This window comes from Malaya genurostris, chromosome 3 (assembly GCF_030247185.1).
Source record: "Malaya genurostris strain Urasoe2022 chromosome 3, Malgen_1.1, whole genome shotgun sequence".
Classification (NCBI taxonomy): Eukaryota; Metazoa; Arthropoda; class Insecta; order Diptera; family Culicidae; genus Malaya; species Malaya genurostris.
In genome coordinates this window covers 244,161,968-244,180,599 of record NC_080572.1, presented here as the reverse complement: position 1 = coordinate 244,180,599, position 18,632 = coordinate 244,161,968, and the positions used below count along the sequence as shown (strand labels likewise).

Here is an 18,632-nt window from a genome sequence, read left to right as displayed (position 1 = left end):
TTCAAGAACATGTAAAATTAACAGAAAGAAATAATGAAATTTACCCGACATGTAAATCAACAGTAACATGGAATAGACATGGGTTGAATCGAAATTTTGATTGGAAACTTTCATCAATGAAAAAACTAAATCGGATTGCATTGAATTTTCAATGAATATAACCGTATCTTTCAATTAACGCTTAGTTTTCGATTAAATTATATTAAAACCTACATAATTGTAAAGTAACTTTGTGTTTAATTACCTGCTCCAAATATGTGCATGAAAATGGATGTAAGTTCACAAAATATTTTTATCTGTGTTGTGTGATTTTAAACTTACATGTCTTGAATTCGAATGAAATAAAAAACAAAAGGTCGATAGCAGCAGCGCGACTTGAACCCAGAAACATTAGATTACAAAGCAAACCAAAGTCTTGGCATTACATTCCTTGCGTGGAATTTGGCCTTTCTGTTTCAACAGACTTCGCAGCCGATTCATAGCGTACAGAATCATAGCATGGCTAGTGCTATGGATCCTACTGACACTAAGAATTAGATTACAAGCACATCGGTTACTCGACTGAACCGCAGAGCTTATATCTGTTCATTGAATAATTGACAAATATAAATCCATACAGCAGCACTTGGTTCAGCTGGTTTCAGCTTTTCACCCCAAAATATCGGAACGGGGAATTGAATCCCAACACATGGGTCCAAAGGAACTTCCATTTGAGCCACAGTTTGTAAAAATGAACTTTCCCTGAGAAGTCGAAGTACCTTATAATCAAAAAAGAACCGGAATATTCATTTTAAAATTCCCGCGCTTATCCAATCGGTAAAATTTAATTCTCTCAACGTTGGCAACACTTTTATACACATTCTGTCAAATTTCGACGCATATCGTACGATTAGTTTTTGTTTGGCGTCTATACAAAGAAGTTGAAAAATTTTCGTGCGGCGATTTTTATAATTAATGAAAATCTAGAACAACGGCTCGCCTTCGAAGCGCCATTCGGTCGATTGTTGTATGGTTTCGAGTTATGATGCATTCGATGAATGTGGGGTCACTATTTGCGTTGGAAATCATCTCTTTGGCCACAGCAACACGACGCTGTTTTTGAATGAAATTCAGCTTTTTTGGCACCAGCCGAGAAGCGACGCGATTCAAACCCAAAACATCAGTTAAAATGTGTTCGGCTGATCCATAAGAGATGCCCAACAACACAGCAATCTCTCTAATCGGTACAGAACGATTTTGCAACACGATTTGCTTCGCCGATTCAATGTTTTCTTCAGTAACAGATGTTGTTGTGCGGCCAGGGATCTCATCATGATCCAAGCTTGTACGACCACCTTTGAAGCGTTTATATCACTCGTATGCCTGTGTTTTTCCTAGACACGATTCACCAAAGGCCTTTTCTAACATTTTCAACGTTTCGGAACACTTAAATCCATTTGCGACATAAAATTTGATGCACGCACGTTGTTCTAAATTTTCATCCATTATAAAAATCGCAAACACGAAAATTTTTCAACTTCTTTGTATAGACGCCAAACAAAAACTAATCGTACGATATGCGTCAAAATTTGACAGAATGTGTATAAAAGTGTTGCCGACGTTGAGAGACTAAAAGTTTACCGATTGGACAAACGCGGGAATTTTAAAATGAATATTCCGTTTCTTTTACGATCATAAGGTAGGTTCCGTTTTTGCATTTCTCATATGGAAAGGTTATGCAATTACTGTGAAAACCGACTTTTGAACCGAGGTCCGGAGGGCCGAGTGTCATATACCATTCGACTCAGTTCGTCAAGTACGCAAAATGTCTGTGTGTGTATGCGTGTGAATGTGTGTGTATGTGTGCATGTAACGTTTTTTGCACTACCTTTTCTCGGAAACGGCTGAACCGATTTTCACAAACTTAGATTCATATGCCTTATGGTCCCATACAAAATTCTTGAATATTATTTGGATCCGACTTCCGGTTTCGGAATTATGGGGTGAAATGGGCAAAAATTGTGAAAATAAGTGCACAAATTTTTTTCGGAGATGGCTAAACCGACTTAGATTCAAATGAAAGCTGTTTAAATTCCATACTAAATTCCTTAATTTCATTTGGATTTGACTTCCGGTTCCGTAGTTATGGGGTAAAATGCGCAAAAAATGAAAATATGTGTTCTAATTTTTCTCATAGATGGCGTGACCGATTTTCACAAACTTAGGTTGGAATGAAAGGTCCTGTGGTCCCATACGGAATTCCTAAATTTCATCCGAATCCTACTTCCGGATCCGGAAATATAGGGTAAAATGGTTAAAAAAATTATGCCATCACTGAACAGGGCGAAAAAACGTAAAAAAAAAATTTAAATCGACCTCAAATCTTCTCCAATTGATAGTTTTTATCAGTAGATGGCCAAACAAACCGATAACCGAAATCTTTCAACAATCAAAGAAACTTATTTTGAAGAATACCACAGTGTTATATATGATAGTATGTTTGATATGAAAAAGGCATCATTGCACCACTAGGTGAATTAAAACAGGTTTTTATTATTCTTTGCCTCGTAATTCCAGAACCGGAAGTCGGATTCGAATAAAATTTCCGAGTTTCCTATGGGACCGCAAGACCTTTAATGAAAATCTAAATCAGCTCAGTCATTTCTGTGAAAAGCAAGATCTCATATAATTCTGTAATTCAGGAACCGGAGGTCGGATTCGAAAAAAATCCGGAATTTTGTATGGAGTCACATGATCTTTTATGTAAAGTTCAATTCTGAAAATCGGTTCAGTCATCTCCGAGAAAAGTGTTACATTTATACATACACACACAAACAGAAACATACGTACTCGTCGTACTACTCGTACTTCGTACTCAACCAACAGAGTCGAATGGTAGGTATGACAAAATCACTGTGAAACTCGAGGCCTGTAGGGTCGAAATTCATATACCATTCGAATCAGTTCGTTGAATTCGCAAAATAGTAGGATCCGGTAGCAAAACAGCCAAGAATAGATCCACTGGGTTCCTACGTCCATGTCGTAAAAGGTGACAATTGCAAGATTCTTCCAATGTTTTAATCTGAAGACCGTTTTTCACTAAAGTATCAATTCTTTCAACCAACAATTTTTGTTTTAATATTTAGTCATAATTTTTTGAACGAATTCTTTTTATGTATATATAATTTTTAGGCACGCTGCTTAAGCTCTAAGATGCCACGGGTATTTTCTAATTTTTCTTTAACGACTAACTTAAAACTAGGTAATGCCGTAGTGGGGTTGCACTGATCGGTTCTCGAAAATCCTCGAAAATCTCGAAATTAATATAGCATGAGAGTCCAAATTAATATAGCATGAGTTCCAGATGACGTTGTTTCATGCAATTCTAAGACTTTTGGCATCAAAATTTTTTTTTCGATTTCGAAAATTTCATGTACCCCGTCACGTTGGTTGGTGGTCGTACGAACCGACTTATACTATAACGGTTCTTTGGTTCCGGTGCTGGAATTACATATAATAGTGATTTCGCTTAGTTTTCTTAATGATGACCTACGCGAACACTGTTTCATTCTGTAGGTTATACTAGTTAATGCACAAACAATATATTGGTTTCTTTAAGAAATCGAAGAGAACATTTTGAAAAAAAATACCACAGTATTATATATATGAGAACGGCATCATTACACCACTAGTTGGAGTAAAACAGGGTTTTTTTTTCAATATTTCAAGTCCAGGTGGTACAAGCAACCGAGAAAATGGTAAAATAAAGGGAGGGCTGTACGTGCCCAGGCACGATTAGTCACGAATAAAAACTAAAGCTGTTTCCAATAAAAACTAAGATTTTTCTATAAGCCACTTTTTTCAGCTAGATATATTCCAAAACTATTGCACGTATCAACATAAATCAAATGGCATTTTACTCGTTAAATGTCTCTCTATGGCTGGAACTACAACCAAAAATATAAATGGTTAGTTTGAAAAGTTATTACCATCAAAAAGTGCATTAAAAAGGGTCGAACATTGAGAAAATGACTAGCCAATTTGATACAGAATATGAAACTGTTTTGGTTCTTGCTTTCCGATGATTAGTTACCAAAAAATGATGACACTCACCGACAAATCGAACGAGTTTGAGCAGCTGTTTTCAGAGCCGTCATATTGAAAAACCTTAACCAATTTTTGATCGTAACACCCTTTACACCGTATAAGCACACAAAAGACGGAAAGAAAAATTTATCCTCCAATAATTCTGTCAGTTCGTTTTTCTAAGTAAAAAGAAAAACATTTTTTTCACAAAATGAAATACAGGAATTGCAGTCGTTTGGTGTGAAAAAGAAAACAAAAACAGTATTATCGTTTTTGGTAAACGATACTGTAATTCGGAGTGAAAATGATTGAGACTGTAAAAATTCCATATTACTCCTCGTTAAATATTTTAATTATTCTTCGCGGTTCTCATTGAATTTTGTCCATTGAACCCATGGCGAACAACTTTCAGCAGTAAATATTATTAACGAGATTTAATCGAGTGAATGTCAGGGTAAAGTCAGAGTAACGAACGCGAAGCAATGCGAACTGTATGATGAAAACGTTTTTCTATGACATAATTTTATCTTCGAAAGATTTCATCCTCAGTACTTCTAACCAAACAAGCAGTAAAACTGACATATGAACCCGCAAACCCGTGTTCGTTAGAGGACAACAAAAAAAACAGCATAACTCCGTATCGAAAAATTGTATTTCATTATTTTTTCTCATCTTTCACTAGAAACAACCAAAGCGCGAACAAAAGAAAAATAATCCGACAGTCTCCGCATTTCGTTTTAGTATTTAGCATACACAGCTGGGACTCCGCCGTAGTAGCTTCCGGTATAAGCGATCGGGGAAGCAGCGTATCCGTAGGCAGGGGCAGCAGCGTAGGTCAGGGCTGGGGCAGCAGCATAGCTGTAGGCTGGAGCAGCAGCGTAGGTCAGGGCAGGGGCGGCCTGAACATAGGCAGCCTTGGCAATTGGGGCAGCGGCGTAGGTAATAGCTGGAGCAGCCGCCACGGTCTGGTGGTAAGTGGTCTTCTCAATTGGAGTCGAGACGACGGTCTTCTTCACGGTCGGAGCATAGATTGGCTCGGAGATCTTGGCATCATGGTGCACAACCGACGAGCTATGGTGGGATACTCCAGTTGGGATGTTCTTCAGAACAGTTCCGACATGGGCGACGGTTGGCTCTTCGATGATATTCTTCTGGTAGGCAATTTCCTTCTGAGCATAGACGGTTGGCTGATGTACCACCGATGTGTATGCCAAAGGAGCAGCAGCGTACAGGGACTCGCTTGGAGCGGAAGCGGCAATGGCCAGAACAGCAGACAACACCACCTTCAAGTAGAGCACAAAAAATAGATCGCATTAATTATTTCACTCGCACTAAACAAATATTCCAATCATCAACATCACTCATTCGTTGGCATAAATTAGGTAACTGTTTTGTTGAATGGATAATCCAACTAAAATTGCTTCTCAAGGATAATTACCAGTTTGAACATTTTGAAAGATTGTTTCGCAAAGGTCTGTGTTGAGCAGTTACTGAATGATTGAGGCTGTATTATTTGACTGTAACTATTCGCTGACCCGACTACGCCTTTTATATCACTCAAATAGAACGATCGAAGCGCGTTCGCGGATTCCGGACTTCGTGGCGTACGAGCAAAGCCTCTCGGGAGGACCCACGTCACATGCGACAGCGCACGGGTGAGCGGCCGAAGTTTCGTACTGCTTCTTCTCAATCGCTCATTTTGTTGTTGTGGTTGTTGTTGTCGACCGGTAGCTCGGTACCGGTATACCGATGTTGTACCTTTGTCTCCGAATCGCATTTACAATCATCCCAATCCTACGATCGAGCGCAACGGCGCGCGTCGATTTTGCTAAAAAAAAAACTGACCAACCAAAATTTATGCCGACGCCCATTTCTTGATCTACCGTCACAACCATTGTATTACAAAAGGTTCGTAATTTGATCACAAAAAAAATAAATACCAGATACAGGCAGATCATATAACGCACATTTAAATCCTGCTTCTATCTTTTCAAACTTTTTGTCAATCTTTCCCGTCCACCTGTGTCCAGTTTCAAAAACCAGAACTTTTATTGATGTGTGGATAGTGTGCTGACATTTGAAGCACTCCCTGATTATTGCATGGATTAGTAAAGGTTGAGGAGTTACCAGCGGAGACTACCGCGATATCAAGTTAATACAATATGGGGCGCCGCAAAAATGTCAGCAGGATCTAAAGTCGGTACACAAATTGTGCGATTGTTCTTCCAGATCGAATGCCAAGCGATTAGTTGAAACCTAATTGGCTGTTGATATGATTGTTTTTGCAGATAATATGGAAAGTTTTTTGTCTGCTCTAGATATCTGTGATAAATCGTTCAACGACAATCTCACGGTAAAGTGTAAGAATTAAGTTATTCTTAGAAGTACGAAAAATCTTGATATACTCAGACGAGTTTTTCTATTTGCAAACACGAAAACTAATTAATCTAGTTTAGATGCAATATCTTCAAGGTCATATACCTGTTTTTTTTTCAGCGGAACATTCAGAGTGTCAACAGATTTCAGAAACACAAATTCTTTGACGTTTCTGGTTTTTCAAGATCAATTTGCAAAGGGTCTAATAATTGACTATAGAAACAAACCGATTTCTTTTTGTGCATTCGAATTGATTAGGGCTATGTTCTTGCAAACAATTTTCAAAAATTCGAAAAAAAATTTTTTTTGTTTATCGTTTGAAAATACCCTTAGAATACTCCCAAGGCTGACAAATGATGACACCCACCAACAAATCGAACGAATTTGAGCAGGTGTTTTCAGGTGAAAAAACGTGTTTAATCCACCTAGCAGTGAGATGATACCTTTTTTTACCAATCTGCATGTGTTTTTTGCATGAATATTCTTCGGTGTTTAAGTTTTCATGACATTATTTTAATGACCGTCGTTTTAAGCGACAATTTGAGATTTTAATCACTCATTACTCTGTAATGTCGAAACTGCAAATCGGATCGAATTTAAATCTAGAAGTGTGATAATCGATTAAAGATGCCATGATATGTAAGTTCCACTTTAGAGTTTACGGTAATTTAAGGTACTTCCAGAGCCGGTATTCAGGAACCAGCATAACCCAAACCGATTCGTATGGCCATATGACGAATAAATTACAACAGTTTTGAGTCCAACTTTGAAGCTCAATCCCATCTTCTATATCGGTTTGAATTTTAAAAATTCATCATCATGTAATTCGAGAACCAGAAGTCATAATTGGATAAAATTAATTAATTTTTGTATGTATGTATAAAATTAATTAATTTTGTATATAAGTTTATTTTAATTTGAATTTTTGTTTCTGATATTTGATTAGGCTTTTTTTGAGAAAACGATTGAGCTTTGAGAAACGATTTTATACTGGAACCGGAATTCTAAAATCGGTATGGCCGAAGTCAGATAAATTCACCTGAATAGCTGTATAATTTACATTTGTTTCAAAATATTTGAAAATCAGTGCAGACATCTTTGAGAAATCATAGCACGAATTAAATTTTTGGGTGCCTTCTGAATCGACAAAAAGTTAATTTTTTTTATCGGCTATCCAAATCTGCTAACCCGATAAACCTGATCAATTTATGTGGAATAGACATGTTTATACCAATCACCCTGTATCCCCGAAACCGGATGTTGGATCTGGCTGAAGAGCAAAATGTTTTATAAAATCTTGAAACATTTCATTTGAATCTTAGATGATTCTTAGATTTCATTTGAATCTTAGATCGGTTCAGTCATCTACGAGAAGAATGAGTTACACAATTTTGATTTCGTTTCATATATCATCCTGAAGTTCCGGAACCAGAGGTCGGAACCAAACATAATTCAGGAACTTTGTTTGGGAGCATACGACTTTTCGTATGAATCTGAATTTGTAGAAAAGAAATTTTCCGAGAAAATTGTTTGAAATTATTTGTCACACACTCATTTGCTGATCTCGACGAACTGATTCGAATGGTATATGGGTGTTATGTTCTTCCAGCATTTATTGCTATAAGTAGTTTAAAACAATATAATTAAAAAAAATCTGCCGTCATCTGGTTTATATATGTCATATTCGAACGATTATGTTGCCAAAAACGAACCGTGCTAAAATTGGTCCGAGGCAAAATGTCATGAAAAATAATGCTGTTCACAGTCTTTTTGGTACTTAGAAACTATTGTATGTAACAGTATAAAAAATCGTGTTTTACGTTGCTCCCAAGCTTTTCTTTGTCATACAGCGCTCAGAACTTCTACTGCTGAAATATGGGGGAAAAGTCGCTTACACAAAAAATTCGATATCTCCGTTAAAAATGGACGGATTTTAACAATCTATGGCTTGTTGGATAGGTATTGCCGTGCAGAATCTAAGTCTGAAAACATATTCTGTTTTCAAGGTCAATTGTGACAGATACTGTCAAAAAAAAAAATTTTGAAATTTTGTGAAAATTTTGACATAAAACTTCGTATAACTCAAAAAGTAAACATCCGATCTCAAAACCATTCAATAGCGTTCTGGGTGACGGGGAGACCTTTCATTTGCGACTAGTTTGATCAAAATCGGTCCAGCCATCTCTGAGATCTCGACCTCTTAGTTGACAACACACATACAGACACACACACATACACACACACACACACACACACACACACAGACATTTGCTCAGTTCGTCGAGCTGAATCGAATGGTATATGACATTCGGCCCTCCGGGCCTCGGAAAATTTTTCGAAAGTTTGAGCGAATTCTATACCTATTTTTTATATATATAAAAAAAGGTAAAAACATTAAATGATTTTTTTACGAAATTTAAAATATGTACTTTCATTTGTAAAAAAAGTATAATTTTGAAATATTGTTTGAATAATAAGTGAATTTAACAAAAGGTGTTTTTTGGAGGAAACTTGTCTTAAGCTAGTTCTTGATAAAACAGCATTTCGATAGTACTAAATTTAGGCTTGTAGTTTCAGATACTCCTCTGAAGATTCTGGAAAAATTCGACTTTGTCAGATTTTTTTCATCGATCGTACGTAACTAATCACTTTTTACAGTTCAAATGTACGAAAATTTCTAACCTCTGCTACATTCGAATCACTTTTTTCCGAAACCCCTAGATTCTCGAAGATGGCTAAGCCGATTCTAACTAGCTCAGGCCTTTTTGAAAGCTGCTTGGCTCGAAATTTAAAGGGTTCAAAGTTCAAAATGCTGTCACTACTGACTGCGGAGATATAATAATAATTACAATGCCAACAAAAAAAATTTTTTTTTTTTTGGAAATTTCCGAACGGTTTTCTACCAGCTTAGGCGCGTTTGAAAGCTACTAGAACCATAAATTAACTTCAAAGGTCAAATGACTGTCACTTCTCGTTCCGGAAATGAAATGGTAGGGGAAGATGTTCGGTAGCCGGCAGTGTTCGATTGCCGACACATCACCGTAACTTTCTACAAAAAGCAGATAGCGTCATTCCGACAAATGTCATGTGTGTGTAACAGCAGCACGTTCTTTTTGTGCCGAATACCGAAGCAAACAGACGCTTGTACTCTCTGCTACGCTCGGAACAAATTTTAATTGCGTGAAAATCAATACAAGAGTTGTTTATGAGTGTTTTATAGTATCATAAATTGAAAAGCATCAATCGAAAAGGTGAAAAATCATTCTATCAAAATTTTCGCAACCAAAGTTTTTTTTCGTCATTTTCAAAATGGCTACCGATTTCGGTTACCGGCATCCCATTTTTTTTTCGACAAATCGCGTCTGAAAATTTGTCTGTAAATTTTCAAATTTCCTAGTTGACATGTAAACCTTTTTTCATCTAAAGACTTTTACAGACTTTTGAAATTTCGATTGTTTACAGTCATTCGTCAGAAATTACAGATTTTTGAAAATTGGCGCGATCTTTTCTTTTTGCTAGCTGAACTTATTATATTACCTGGCATCTCTGGTGATATGCAATACGTGGACAACTTAACGGCTTCAATACATCCGTCATATGAGTAAAAAAATTTGTTCTCTGGTTCTGTTAGCCATGGCGACTTCAAACAAATCGTCCAAGTCAAGGAAAATGAACTTTAATGCACTGTTTAGTACCATTAAACGTTGCTTAGTGGATAAGAAGCCAATAAATTCGACTGCAGCAACGTATTTAATTCCGCGAAACTGGTGGAAGACAGGCCGAATCAACAATAAAGCCAGTGAAAAAAGAAAGCCAATGCGAAGTTATCATCAGACAATGAAGACTTTGATCCAAAACACCTCCGTAAGGAATAAATTTACTTTACTTATATTTTTCCATTTTTAGCGAAATTTCTTGGGGTGCCGGTAACCGAACACCTTTTTTGTAATGGCCAAAATTTATCAGTTTACTAAATTGATAATAATTTTTTTTTTCAATCGATTGAATCAACTTAGTTTCTTATTCAGTTGTTAGCTAGGGACTTCAGGTTTCCATTGATGTATATATGTCCGCATAATGTGCACTTAGTCAGAAGTTATAAGCTTAAAAGAAAAGGGTGCCGATAACCGAACACTCTCCCCTATAAGTCACGTAACCGACAAGCCGTCCTTTTATTCGGCGATATTTGTTGCTCGAAGATGACACAACGAATTTCGATAAACTTCGGTTTATTTAAAAGCTTAACTTCGGCATAATTAGGCCATAGTTAAGCCATGATATTCGAAAGAGTTATGGCGAACATATGCGTTGTTCGAGAGATGTAATCGTATAGATGACGTAACCGACAAATCGACACTTTAATTCATCACTTGAGTTTAACAGATTATAATGCATAGTTTTTATTCCTATTATGATCACTTTGAAGAAAAACAAAAATCACGAAAACATAAAAGCAGTTTATAGTGAATGTGTTAAATAAATTATTAATTGGTCACGCCTGTAATTTCTTTTCCAATTATACAGAGAATATTTGCAAGATTTTGATGTAAAATATGTTTTGATGAGGGTCGATTTATTTGTTTTCATTTTCATGCAGTTCGATTGATTGGATTCCCGAAAATCTGTGCAAAAACAGAACGAATGCAGAGCGGTTTTATCGGAAATCACAAGTTTTATTTTCGTTTATTTTTTAATCGGCTCAAATTTTGCGGAAGTATTCTTCATGACCAAAAACAGACAATTTGCAACTAATAATCTCTTTAACTCCCATCATAATTTTATCCCTAGCCTTACTTTTCATAAGCGGTTCAAATTAATTTGGTGTTTGCGGGAATATTTTAGAATCAGATGGAAAATTAAAATTTTTACTGTAAGATTTTTTTCTCGAATATCATATTTCTTTCTCCGAATTCGATTCATCAACATTTCGCGAAGTGATTGTTACCATTTCGTGATTTTATTATATTGTAACCTTATCATATTTTTATCCATATTTTTTTCTTTTTGACCCACTATACAGAAGGTAATACAAGTTTTGTGCTTTGAGAAGACTTTTTTCGAAAAAATGAAAAACTGATGAAATTTCTTACAATGTATATTATTTTACACAACCTAGTCGCACATAAAATTACTATATTACAGAATTACTACTAGCATAGAAGTTATAAATTATCTACTCTTTCAGAAAAAGAAACAAAACATCTAACATGACCGAAGGTTATAGAGCTTCAGTAATCGGTAATTTAAATTCGTTGTATCTTGAGAGCTACTGTTCTCATATATCAAAATTTTATTTAACAATCGAAATTGGAAATTTTTCGTTCTTCCACAATTCTGACGAGAACCATTAATAATAATATTTGAATAATTTTCAAAACTTTAGTTATATGAAATAGACTATAACTTTTTGGTTCATTATTTCTCCATCTTGAGCAATAGTGTAATAAACTTTATCAGTCATCAGCTACAACATAGCAAAAGAAACAAAAATACCTTTTGAAGAGAAAATTGATTTTTTATTTTATTTATAGAACAAAATAAAAACACAACATCTGTTTCTCAGTGTATCTTTTCTGCATATAGTCCCAATAGTTTCTTAAAACATTTCCGAAAACACTAAATCAAATCGTTTGCGATTAATTTAAGAAACTTTTACTTCTTTTTCAACGATATATTTAATAATGCACACTGCCTCAGTAGAATTGTTACTTAGACCCTTCTCAAAAGTAAGGCCACCAAGTGGGAGGAGGAAAATGGGAGAAACTTTCTTGGGAGGTCCGGAAAGTCCGGTCCGTGTTGAAAATATCAACCTTTAATATAAATAACGACGTCAAAAGGAATTAAAACTGATCTGATGTCAAAACCAATCGAATTTATTTAACTTGTTATAAGATCGAAAACAAAATAACTTCGATTACGTTGGTCCTACTTTTCCTATTCCAAAAGCACCAAGTATTGGGTAGAAAACTCCGTAATACATCGATATTCCATAGTAACACCACTACTAGGGGGATTAAAACAGATGTTTTACTCATATTGACGATATATCTTTAAGATGTTAGACTTTACTCGGAACCAGTGTTGGGAAAATCATGATTAGAAAAAGTTCATTTCACTACCATTCGTGCAAAAATCAGAAAATCAAGAGATTTTCTAAAAAAAATCTTCCAATATTTTCATTCATGCAACAAGCATCCACAAAACTGAGCTTCGAACTTCACAGGTGACAAGTGTCAACGAAATTTGATGACGAATTCCACCCACAGAAATATCGCTAAAGAGATAATCGAAAGTGAGAAAAGTCTCCGATGATATTTCGATGCAGAAGTTACACTACGCTTCAGTTCGACATCGAAGTGATTCGTGCAAGATGTAATTATTATATTTTCATTAATAAAAAAAATCTCTGCTGGAAAAAATTTGCAACTAAACCGTAACTGAGAAATAATGACTGCAATATTTTCGATGCACGTGCGGTGGTTAATATGAACAAATATATTTTTGCCGCATTCCAAATAGAAATTATAGCGACAAAAGACTGTTTTCATTCCCGCTGGCTGATTACACTGTACAAATGCTATTCAGCATGAATTCAATTCATAGAAGTAACAGGCACACAGCATTGTCAGCAAGTCACGAATACACAGTAGCCGCAATGTTTGGCACGTTTGAATTGACATAGCGGTAGCCTGCGCTCCTGTTACTTCTGCGTACGTTATTCAAGCTAAATGGTATCGCATAGCTAATATTTTTCAATCAACTGCATAACATCTTTTGTGATTGTTTTTATCATCATTACAACTATTATTAATCACAGCACTTGCTGCTTTTATTAATGATGTAGTGCCGACAAAATGTCAAATACACCACCACTATTGATCCACTTATCAACCACCCTACGCACGATGAAAATTTTCTGAAAGATTCAATTTTTGTTGATCTGGGAATTTATTCATCATGTATTCTGCAAAATTTTCTGTTCGAGAATCATATCAGATATATTCAATGTGCGAACTTTTTTCTTGAATATCAATTTTTTGCCATGCAAAATCAGTTTCAGTGAGAATCGCGTTGTCAAAAAATTTTAGTCGCGATTGTCAAAATTTTGATTTTTTCTCAACACTACTCGATAGGCGAATTAAAAAAACTGTGCTGTGCGACGGCTTTTTATCAGCAAGCGGAGACCACCCCAGGTTGCTACTCCGTTATTGATCGGGATTAGCTGAAATTGTACAGGAAGTTTCTAGATGATCCGACCTGGGACTGGTAAATCATCCTTCAATGTACATCTTCTGGTAATCCCAGAATTCATTGATCAGTACTGGCCCCGGCCAGGCCCGAACGTAGATCATCTAAGGAATGGGAAAGGATGTTAGTCCAACACTTGTTGTTACTAGAGGCCGTATATACAAGTGTCACGGGAGAAGGATATTTGTTAGTAAAAATTTCAGTATTGGTATTATTCGCGCGCGACTCAATATGTTCCGGTTTCAAGATGCTCGGATGTACCACTAAACTCACTGACTTTCCGAGTGAACGTTTCAACAATATCCTATATTGAAGTCCCGGGAAGTCTTGATTCACAGCTCTTATTCGAGGAACTGAAGAAAAATTTGCCATACTATCGCGTAAAGAATAAAAACTTCCCGATTTTGTATAAATGAAATTACGTGATACAAAATAAACGAGTGAATGGGTTTTAGACAAAATAGTTGATTCATTGCATTGACATATTCTAAACTGTTGTTATAAAATCATTTTAAATCACCAAATAAAGGTCAACAGATTTCACACGCGTCTTGATTCAGTATTATTTCCGCTTTATTATTTTAATTATTTGTTAAAATTTTTAATTGGTTATATTGGTTGATCTGGGCAGCCGGCTACCGAGAAAAATATTAATTCATTGTTTGAAATATTCATATCAAGTGTTATTTTTACTATGTATTCAATATATTAATATATGTTATCTCTGTTATTAACTTTGTAATATCAACGGATTTGCGCAATTTATAATCCCGAAAGACAATCAATAACATGGAAGAAGAAAACAGTCCACATAAACTTTTCTCCGAAGCTAGACGGAAATTGATAGGTTGAATGAAGAGATAATTTAGTTAAATAGAGTAATCAGAAGTGAGACATTGAAAATATCTGATAACTGAAAGGAAAAAGAAACTCCTGCAATTGTCGCCTTTTACGACATGAAAACAGGAACCCAGTGGATCTATTGTTGGTTCATTTTTTTCCGCCGGATTCCACTGTTTGGGAGAAGAAATAACTGTTCATATAATCAGTATGATTTTGAGTACTACACAACGTGACAAGCCAATTCTGCAGTCTTATGGAAACATTGTAGTTTACTGTTATCAAACAGTTGCTTAATATATTTTGTTGCATTGAAAATGATCGGTTCGATAATGCGAACTAATACTAGAATTTCGAGATGATACAGGGGTAAAATACAATTTTAGTGATGATTTTAGAACATCGTAAAATTTAATCACAATGGAGTCGCACGCAGCAAACTTTAATAGATTGAAATTCTAATATTGTGAATAACCTTTTTCGAAGTTATTAAAGTGAAAATAATAGAGTTGCGTTGATGTTCTTGTTTTTTGAAGTACGGCATTTTGAAAATTTGGTGTCTTGGGTAGACATCGTCAAATGTTCAAGAATATGGTTTGGATTATACATGGAATAGTTTATTACTCTGAACAAACGATACTTTTCCTTAAAGATTATTTCTTAGGACTAATAGACTACTCAATCGTTCCGTATACGAACGCCAAAATTTTTCCACACGTTTAAAGTTTGAGTTTCACAGTACATCGAAGCAAAATACCTAAAACCAACCTACTGGCAACTCTGGTTCATACACTGGCTGCTCTTTGTGAACCCAGAAATTTGAGCAACCGATGGTAAAAATATCCAATTTCTAATGCAAATTTCACCCGCTAAAATTCACCCTACTTACACTTTTTATCAGCAAGCAGAACAAAAAAACATACGGATAAACCTATTCCTTCTTGGAAGATTCGTTGGTGTGATATTTGTTAGACTGAGTAAATTTGATATATATGGAACAAAGTAGCAAGGACCTCAGGGATAAGAACATTAAACATACTGTGAGGCATGGCTCCAATCGATGGGATTTCCCGGAATCCAGTAGAATCCAGTAGAAAATTCATGGTATATTTTTTATGCAAAACTACATAAATCCAACGTTACCAACCAATATTCGAAAGTCTACAAAAGACGTGGGAATCTATTGACCAGCGTTTTTTGCAAAATCTCGTGCATGCCGCGTCGTCTGTGCAAAGAGAGGTCATTTTCGCTTGTTAAACGGTACCCTCGCTGACCTGGAAGGATTCTTAGAGTTAGTACAATCAGGCAATAATCCTGTACACTTAGAATCGGCAAGGAAGTCTTTCAAATCAGAACCTTTAATTGCGCAAGTAAATGTGTTAACGCTATGTTGTGTCGAGTTCGTTTTGCGATCTAGAAGAACGCTTTGTGCCAGCAGAAATCGTAAAATTGGCGAAGTGTGTCGATACAGAACAATGAACTTCGTTCAAGAAAGCAGTAACTATATTCTATTGCGTTTATAAAACTAAATTTGTCGGAAAATCTGTTTTTTAGAAAGCCATTGGGCAATTTCAGTTAAAGGTTTAAAACAATTTCCGTTTCTCAAATCCCTCTATACGATTCGATAGCAATATTATTCACACATAGATGCCTTACAAATTTCACATAAATGACTACTAGTTAACTCTAATTGCTTCAAATAATAGAAAAATTAATTGTTTAATTTGGTATCAATTGCCATCAGAAAACCGGACTTACATCAATCATCTTAAAATTCCTAGAAATGTCAGGCAAGCAAAAGCAAGCGCGATCGATGAAGCGGAATATCAACTCGACGATAATTCGAGCAACAGCCAATGAAAATGTATTCCGATCTTGACATTGAAGTGAAGATTTTTCTGTGCCCCCTAACCAATGTCCGTTATAGTGGAGGTGCACCTCTATGCACAGTTTGTCGATCACAATTCAATTTTTGTGATCGACTCGCGTCGAAACTGAATCACGTCAACAAGCCTCGCCAAGAAAGGATCGTTCGTTACACCCTGCTGCTGAAAAAAAATTGAACTAGTTCATTTCCTGCATCTTACGCATTCCGGTTTTCATGCGCAGTCGGTAGGTCGTCTGATCGCAGTTCGATGGTGCAATGCATGATGCCAAACTGTCCGTTCGCGATACGCCCGAACCCGAACTTTTTCAAAGCGCAAGGCCGTTCAGTGTTACTGCTCATTTCTGCTTCATCAAACTTACCAGAGTGCGGTTGAAATTCGGTGAACTTTACTTACAACTACTGAGACAAAACAGATTTTACTTCATTAGTCCGTTTCGACAATGGCATATCAAAATTTCAATCTTACAAAAAAAAAATAAGAAGTTTCGAAAGTTGAAAAATTACGGCAAGGGATCTAATTTTGCTGTTTCACGCAATCATAAAATTTTGTATATCGTATGCTAATTCCAGTCTGGACCTGATTGTCAGTCCTACAAGAAGTGGCGATTCCGAAGAGCAGAAGTACGCTAAATACAATTATGAGAGTCGTAGCTCTCGATCGCGCGAAATAAAAATAGCGCAATACTTGCTTGTCGTTGCGATTGCTCTTTTTCTGTCGCACCTTCGTTCTGGAGGGCTAGATCCGTCTCGCGGGCGGACCCGATGTTTGATTTTAGGATTACTATAAAAGATTGACCGAATGAGCGGAGAGGTACAGTCAACGTTTAATCGTTCATCAAACAACTAGCTTCAACGCACGCATTTTTCACGTCTACAACACAGACCTCTCAAGAAATAAAACAATCTTTCAAAATGTTCCGATTGGTGGTGTTGTCCGTTGTTCTTGCCGTTGCCGCTGCTGCCCCTCATGGTGCCGTGATCGCTTCGGCACCCCTTGCCTACACCTCGTACGCCGCTGTTCCGGCTGTGGTAGCCCAGAAGGAAATCGCCTACCAGAAGAGCATCATCGAAGAGCCAGCCATTGCCCATGTTGGAAACATTGAGAAGAAAATCCCAACCGGATACTCGCATCAAAGCGTCACTCAGTACCACAACAAACAGGTCGCCGAGGAAGTGTATGCTCCAGCTGTGAAGAAGACCGTCGTCGAAACTCCGATCGAGAAGACCACCTACCACACTGTGGCCACTCCAGCTATCCAGACTGCTTACGTTCAGGCTGCCCCAGCCCTGACCTACGCCGCAGCCCCAATTGCCAAGGCTGCCTATGTTGAAGCCGCCCCTGCCCTGACCTACGCTGCTGCCCCAGCCTACAGCTATGCTGCTGCCCCAGCCCTGACCTACGCTGCTGCCCCTGCCTACGGATACGCTGCTTCCCCGATCGCCTACACCGGAAGCTACTACAGCGGAGTCCCGACCGTGTACGCCAAGCACTAGGCACTTGACTGTCAAACAAAGTTTTCGAAATGCCGCTCAAGTAATTATTTTTCTTTTGTTCGCTTTTTGGATTGTTTATGTGAAAGATGAGAAAAATTAAAAAAAATCGACTGGATAGTAATGTAGGTTGATGAGTAATTTGTTCTTTGCGAAATAAAATCCGAAAGAAATATCTAAGTGTTCTGGTTTTTATGTGGTCGAATCTTTAATTATTTTTGCAAATGTTTCTACTAAACTGAAAAATGTCATAACTTCGTTTTCTTTGTTTTTTTTGTGTAAAATCTGGATCAGAATTGAACAACTTGTAAATTTCAAAAAGGATAAAATTCACTCTGCTCTCTTCACTATTAAAAACACAATTTTTGTATATAGTAATAATCATCATTACAATAATAATAAAAGAAACATTGGGAGAGATGCAATTAATTTGCCCAAACTTCAGAAGATCTCAATATGTTTACTAATTTAACGAAATTTATTAATTTAAATCTGAGATTGTACTTCGGTTAAATTTGATAACATGGAAATTTCTGATAACTTTTTTGAGTAATCTTTTGGCTTAAAAATTATTTATCACTACAAAAAGAACACCTTCTAGAAGCGGAACATGTAATCTGAAGGCTAGTATTCATTAAGGGGCCGGTAGGGTCTAACACTTTTGAAAAATCAGTTATTATTTTCTTTATATTTTCTTATGGTAAAACATTTGAAGAATTTACTG

The 18,632-nt window shown here is 36.5% G+C and overlaps 2 protein-coding genes across 2 annotated transcripts; one reads left to right on the top strand and one right to left on the bottom strand.

Moving 5' to 3' along the window:
* Positions 1 to 4,699: 4,699 nt before the first annotated feature.
* On the bottom strand, positions 4,700 to 5,637 carry LOC131438307 (cuticle protein 16.5-like). The gene is made up of 2 exons (XM_058608216.1): positions 5,504 to 5,637; positions 4,700 to 5,348 (listed from the first exon to the last, which is right to left on the bottom strand). The coding sequence occupies exons 1-2, from the start codon at positions 5,513 to 5,515 to the stop codon at positions 4,803 to 4,805; spliced, it is 558 nt and encodes a 185-aa protein (XP_058464199.1). The 5' UTR covers positions 5,516 to 5,637; the 3' UTR covers positions 4,700 to 4,802.
* An 11,586-nt stretch (positions 5,638 to 17,223) lies between these two features.
* LOC131437781 (cuticle protein 16.5-like) lies at positions 17,224 to 18,088 on the top strand. Its single transcript, XM_058607349.1, has one exon. It carries the CDS (start codon positions 17,330 to 17,332, stop codon positions 17,909 to 17,911), a length of 582 nt encoding a protein of 193 aa, XP_058463332.1. The 5' UTR covers positions 17,224 to 17,329; the 3' UTR covers positions 17,912 to 18,088.
* Positions 18,089 to 18,632: the final 544 nt, after the last annotated feature.